A 6,749-nucleotide genomic window follows, 5' to 3' on the forward strand; every position below is an offset into this window, starting at 1 on the left:
ATGCAAAGGGGAGGCCAAAGGAAGGAAGGGCTTCTATCTCCCCATCTGTCCAACCCAGAGCCCCCATGCTCTCCAGCCCCCCACCAGCCAGGCCAGCTACCCGCCAGGAGCCTGGGAGCCCGTGGGCATCCCTGATCCTCTTTTGGCTGCCCTCAGTGGCCAGCCTCTTGGGCTCCAGGAGGCTTAGGGTTGTCTGCTGCGGGCGGCTGGTGGCAACCAGGAGGTGGGCCAGGAAAGCAGAGAAAGGCTATCCTGACATCTTTCCAGCCCGACAGGTTCCAGTGTAATCCAGGATTACCCTCAGGCGGTGGGGGGCGGTGAAGAGGGGCTGGACACCAAGCCAGGGCCCCAGGGGGGGATGATGGCCAGAGGGGTTTCACTTGCCCTCCCCTCTCCTGGGACCCAGGTGTCCCAGGTGTCCACACGCACAGGCCCCTACGCCCCCAGGTGCCTCCCCACTTTGGAAAGGAGGGTGCTCGAGGGCGAAGAGTGCCATCCTGTGACAATGGGCATAGACATCGTCACTGAAGCGGACTTTCCACGGAAACCACCAAGTGCTGCACTGCCCTGGCGCCAAGGCATCCATCCCTGCAGGCAGGTGGCAGGCCGGAGGCCAGGCACATCTCCCGCCTGCCTCTCAGTCCTGCTGCTCATCCACGAAGGGGCCTACCTTCCCTGGGAGATGCACAGCCCAGCCTGGCGACACACTGGAGCGCCTGTAAATCCTCCATTGCCTTGGCCAGGCACCTCAGTCAAGAGTCAGCGATGGGGTGACCTGGGTTTCAGGTGTCTGAGGACAGGCTCCAGATAGGGTTCCAGAAGGTCAAGCTCCCCCACCCCCACCCCCAGCGGCTCTCAGAACAGGAGTCTAGCTAGGACTCGGAGCACAGGCGCCTGCAGTCTAGCGCAGGGACAGGATGGGCAAACTTGCAGCCTGAAGAAACCTGCCCCAACGCCCCTAGTGTGTAAGGCTGTGAACTTGGAACCTGACAAGAGTAGTGTCTGAATCCAGGCTGCTATGACCACTGTGTGACCTTGCACAACGGTCATCATCTCTTAACGTCTCCTTGTCTGTAAAGTGGGGCCAATGCCTGTGGTAGGTGGTGAGGTTTACACAGGAAATGATATTGCCCATTTGGTAAGCCCAGACTCTCGATCCCTGCCTCACATCAGCCAGGAGCCCTGGCGGCATAGCATAGAGGTCCCACACTGGGCTGCTAACCACAAGGTGAGCAGTTTGAAACCCCCAATTCCACTCTTCTGCAGAAGGCCGAGGCATTCCACTACCATAAAGAGTTACCGTCTTGGAAGCCCAGAGGCAGTTCTACCCTGCCCTGTAGGGTTGCTCTGAGTCGGCCTTGACTTGATGGCAGTGAGAGCCCCTAGGTCAGAGGGGTGAGAAGGTGGAGGGCTGGTCTGTGTGTCTGGGGGCATCAGAACTCCTAGCTAAGGCAATCAGGCAGAGTGGCTGCGAGTTGAGACTTCAGTGGCCAGCCAAGAAGCCAGGCCCTGATGCCAAGGCAAGGCCACTGGGGGAGCAGATATGAGTGGCCACGAGACAGAGACAAATTAGGGGCAGGCAGAAAGGCAGAGGGAGCTAGGACGAAGGGAGGGCGCCACTCCAGCCACACCCCAGACCTGGTAATTCCACCCAAGCCTTGGTTATCTGGAGCAGTGCGGAGATAGTCTTCGTAATGGGAGGCAGGAATCTGATCTCCTCCGGCCCTTTGGAGAGCTCCTTTTCAGCAGCCCTGCCGGGGCCCAAAGCCCATCTCTGCCACCACCAACCTGTCTGCCTCCTTCTCCCGCCAGGTCTCTCAGGGAACTCTGGCCCTGCTGCCCGAGCCCCAGGAGCCCCCATGAGTGCCGGTGAAGGGAGTGCTGGATAGCAGAGGCCCCAGCTGGCCTAGGGGCAGGTACCCCGCCATGCCGCCCATCCTCCAGCGCCTGCAGCAGGCCACCAAGATGATGAGTCGCAGGAAAATCCTGCTCCTGGTGCTAGGGTGCAGCACCTTAAGCCTCCTCATCCACCAGGGGGCGCAGCTCAGCTGGTAAGAGGACAGGGTCAGGGGGAGGGAAGCCGACGTCCTGTTTCTTCTACCTTCCCAGAGCCCACCTTCTCCTGGTCTTTGCCCCTCCTCTCTAGTCTCCAGGTGCTCTGCTTGCATTCTGCAGGCCACCACCTCCCTGGGTAGGGCTGGTCCTCACTTGCTCAAAGTCATCCAGCTCATCAGTGGAAGCCGGGCTGGGCTCCTTCCTGGGAAAGGTGGGGTGGGGGTGGGACAGGACAGCACAGCAGCATCTTCCTGTCTTCACTGCTGCCACCGGACCGGGCAACCTCACTGAGTCCAGGGTTCCTCATACAGAAAATGAGGGCAATGACCTCTGTGACCCCAGCTCGTCACCCTGGTCCAGGATGCTAGGTATCGAGTCATGCCAGACGTGGCCCTGCTCCTGACACAGTGTGAACCCAATCCACACGGCACCTCGCCCGGTGGGCCCCAGCATTTCCGTTTCTGCTGCCCCTGCGGATGGTGTGGATGGACCCAGCTGCCCTGGCCGAGCGACGCCTGGTCTACAGCTGGTTCCCAAAGCGGGTGATACTGCCCACTGAGGGTGGCACTGGACACGATGGAGAGGGGGCTGCAAAAGCAGACACCTACCCCCCTATCCTGGTTTATGGGCTATGGTACACAGGTTTTTCATTGCTGTGGGCACCCAGTAAATGTTTTATTTTTTCTGAAATGGGGAGGGTAGGCCAAATCAATTTGGGAACCTAAAAGAACCTGACCCGCTCAAACGCACCGTTTCTGGAACCAGGAAAGTTTCATACGGTGTGCCATTAGCCTTTGACTTCTTGGTTCTGCTGCTTGCAGACTGCATGAGCCTTGAACAGTGCCTGGTGGGTGCATAGTACGTACTCAGAAATTATTTGAATGAGCAGCTGGGCTGAGGGAGGGCCTCCTGGTTCCTTGGGGGCGGCTGCCATCTGATGCCTCTCCATAGGGCTGCTGAGCTGAGGGTATGACAGCTTGTTTGCCCCCTGATGAGTTATACTGCAGACGAAGACAGATGCCACAGTCTCTTTATAACTTAATCTCGGACCTTAGGCTAGTCCTTAAACCTATCAACAGGACCAGTCCGCATTCAAGGGGGTGAGATGAAGCAAGGGCATGAATACCACGTGGCCAACGGAGAATCTGGGGGCTCCGCTTAGCGGCTGCCTGCCGCACCTCTCCACGGCTCCACGGGGGAAGCTCAGGAGGGCGGCTCGATGGCACATTCCCACCTTTGGGGCGCCGCTCTCACACCCTCTTCCCTGCGCCCCACAGGTACCCCAAGCTCTTCCCCCTGAGCTGCCCGCCTCTGCGCGAGTCGCCGCCGCGCCCCAAGCACATGACCGTGGCCTTCCTGAAGACGCACAAGACGGCGGGCACGACAGTGCAGAACATCCTCTTCCGCTTCGCCGAGCGCCACAACCTGACGGTGGCCCTGCCGCACCCGAGCTGCGAGCACCAGTTCTGCTACCCGCGCAACTTCTCGGCGCACTTCGTGCACCGGGCCACGCGGCCGCCGCACGTGCTGGCCAGCCACCTGCGCTTCGACCGCGCCGAGCTGGCGCGCCTCATGCCGCCCGGCACCGTCTACGTCACCATCCTGCGCGAGCCGGCCGCCATGTTCGAGTCGCTCTTCAGCTACTACAACCAGTACTGCCCGGCCTTCCGGCGCGTGCCCAACGCGTCGCTCGAGGCCTTCCTGCGCGCGCCCGAGGCGTACTACCGCGCCGGCGAGCACTTCGCCATGTTCGCGCACAACACGCTGGCCTACGACCTGGGCGGCGACAACGAGCGCAGCCCGCGCGACGACGCCGCCTACCTGGCGGCGCTGATCCGCCAGGTGGAGGAGGCCTTCTCGCTCGTCATGATCGCCGAGTACTTCGACGAGTCGCTCGTGCTGCTGCGCCGCCTGCTGGCCTGGGACCTGGACGACGTGCTCTACGCCAAGCTCAACGCGCGCGCCGCCGGCTCGCGCCTGGCCGCCATCCCCGCGGCGCTCGCGCGGGCCGCGCGCGCCTGGAACGCGCTCGACGCCGGCCTCTACGACCACTTCAACGCCACCTTCTGGCGCCGCGTGGCGCGCGCCGGGCGCGCATGCGTGGAGCGCGAGGCGCGCGAGCTGCGCGCGGCCCGGGAGCGCCTGCTGCGGCGCTGCTTCGGGGCGGAGCCCGTGCTGCGGCCGGCCGCGCAGATCCGCACCAAGCAGCTGCAGCCGTGGCAGCCCAGCCGCAAGGTGGACATCGTGGGCTATGACCTGCCCGCCGGCGGCGCCGGCCCCGCCACCGAGGCCTGCCTCAAGCTGGCCATGCCCGAGGTGCAGTACTCCAACTACCTGCTGCGCAAGCAGAAGCGCCGGGGGGGCACGTGGGCCCGCCCCGAGCCCGTGCTGGACAACCCACCGCCGAGGCCCATCCGAGCGCTGCCGCGCGGCCCCCAGGGCCCCTGAGCCCCAGCTGCCCACGGAAGCCGGGGCCGCCCCTGCGACGGCCCCATCACTGCCCTTTCTTTTCAAGGGCTTAACTCCTGCCCCCCCCCCCCGCAGTAGGGTGGGGGTTGTGCCTGGGAAACTGAGCCCACTCCCCCCCGGGGTAGCCCGAACCCCACCTCTGAGGAGGGTACTGATAGGCCCGATCGAGCCCCGGGCCACCCTCTCTCTCCTCCTCTCCAAGTGGTTGGCGGCTTCTTTGGCACAAGGTCGCAGGCCTGCCTGGAACCGCCACCCCGCCTTTTTCGGAGGCCTGACCTCCCTACCAATCCGACTTCCACTCGAAGCTGGGCAGGGGAGGCAGCGCCTTGCCTGGCTTTTCGAATGAAGGAGCCCAGGCCTCAGAGACACACTGAACCCCGCAATTGCTGCCCCTAGCGGTCAGCAGCCCGCCAGCGGTGTTCTCGCCCTTCTTCCAGGGCCAGCAGGGCCCACACTGTCTTCCAGGTTCTATTAGCCCCACAGATCCGAGCTGCTCCCAGACCCCCAGAACCAAGTGTTCTTGGGCCGGGCTGTTTGTTTGGTGTTGTTTCCTTTTTTTTTTTTTTAAATAAAAAACATTGGAAATGTGCCCCTTGTGTGTTACTCCTGGAAAACCAGGTGACCCTAAGTTCCCAAGAAGAGCCCTACTCAGGTTTAGACTCTACTTGCTCCCCTGGGGCCCCTCCAGAGCCCACAGGCTGCTTGGCCCCGCCCCGAGCAGCAGTTTTCTTGTAGGAGTGGCCTCCCAGCATGTCTGTCGCTTGGGGACATGGGTGAGCAAGGCAGGGTAGGACCTTGACCCTGGGAGCGCCTTGGCTAGAGCAGAGTCTGGAATGGGATCGATTTCAGGCAAACCAAAGGCAACCCAAACTCTCTGCCATCGAGTCCGTGCCAACTCCTAGGCTTCGCTCAAAATGCCCGCCCATAGAGATGGTGAAAGGAAGCCACGTACCGCGGTCAGGCCTCGGCTGCCAGCCCGAACTTTGGCAGTTCAAACTCTGCAGCTTCTCTGCCGAGGAATACCACAGTGAGAGTCTGCGTTTGCCGGTATTTATAGCCTTGGGAAGCCTGTGGGGCCTCAAGGAGTCGGTCCACACCTCCAGAGTGGATTTCCTTTCTGAGTTGCTGGCTCCACCTTTGGCCACCCTCCCTGCCCAGAAGACAGTGCTGACAGAAGGGCCGAGCCCTCCTCCAGATTCACTCCGCAGGATCTGAGCAAAGCCTTCCTTTGAAGCGCCGCTTTGTTCAGAAGGACATTGAGCTCTGTGGACGAGTCATGAAAAGATTCACTCACAGTCCTTCATTTGCCCGCCACTATCCAAGAGGCAAGGCAGGCCTGGTGGCATAGTGGGTGATGCGATGTGTTGGGCTGCTAGCCTCACGGTCAGCAGTTCAAAACCACCAGCTGCTCTGAGGGAGAAAGATGAGGTTTTCTACTCCAGTCGAGGGTTACAGTCTGGGAAACCCAGAGGAGCAGTGAGTTTGGCGTGTGTCTATAAAGGGATGTATGAATACAGAAGTCAGTGCCGCCTTTCAGGCAAGGGAACAAGCAGCTCAGGGCCATACAGCAAGAAGTCGGCCCTGAGGACCTGAACCCAGTCTGCGCTCCACATATGTGAACGGAGAGGCTCACATGCCCAGGCAAGGTTAACGCCCAGGACCTTTCTCCGAAAAACGCCAAATGGAGAAGCCCCGCTGCTGCCACGGCCGTCTCCTTGTCTGCGTCTCAGCTTTCGGGGAGTGTGGAAGGCAGAGGTAGGCTTTCAGTCCTGTGTCACTCCCGATACCCCAGGTTTAGAAAGGGCCTGTGTGTGGCACCTGGTTTTCACCAGTAGGGCTCTGGAAAAGGCCAGGGGAGATGGTGTAGGTCTCGGGCGGTCAGCAGCGCTGGGCTCCAGGTGATGTATGTGGAGACACGCATCTATCTGCCACTGTCCCCGTCTCTCGCACTCTGGCGATGTTCTTGTTGTAAGGTGCTATCCAGTCAGCTGCGACCCCGTGCACAGCAGAAGGAAACACTGCAAGGGCCTGCGCCCTCCTCACCTGAGCCCTATGGCAGAGCCCAGTGATGCAGCCCCGGTCTCAATCCATCTCTGGCTGTACCTCTGCCTAAACCATCCCTCCTGCCCAGCGTCCTCCCGGGAAAGTCAGAGAGCCTCTGAAGTTCACCTCCACAGACCCCCCAACTCCTGCCCAAGCCTCGCCTCTCTTCAGCCAAGAGCCCC

General features: G+C 61.4%; 1 protein-coding gene across 1 annotated transcript; it reads left to right on the forward strand.

Moving 5' to 3' along the window:
- The first annotated feature begins 1,875 nt into the window (after positions 1-1,875).
- Positions 1,876-4,503, forward strand: GAL3ST3 (galactose-3-O-sulfotransferase 3). Its single transcript, XM_075548005.1, has 2 exons — positions 1,876-2,051; positions 3,333-4,503. Exons 1-2 carry the CDS (start codon positions 1,927-1,929, stop codon positions 4,501-4,503), a joined length of 1,296 nt encoding a protein of 431 aa, XP_075404120.1. The 5' UTR covers positions 1,876-1,926.
- The last annotated feature ends 2,246 nt before the right edge of the window (positions 4,504-6,749 follow it).

The sequence above is a fragment of the Tenrec ecaudatus genome, chromosome 4 (assembly GCF_050624435.1).
Source record: "Tenrec ecaudatus isolate mTenEca1 chromosome 4, mTenEca1.hap1, whole genome shotgun sequence".
Taxonomy (NCBI): domain Eukaryota; kingdom Metazoa; phylum Chordata; class Mammalia; order Afrosoricida; family Tenrecidae; genus Tenrec; species Tenrec ecaudatus.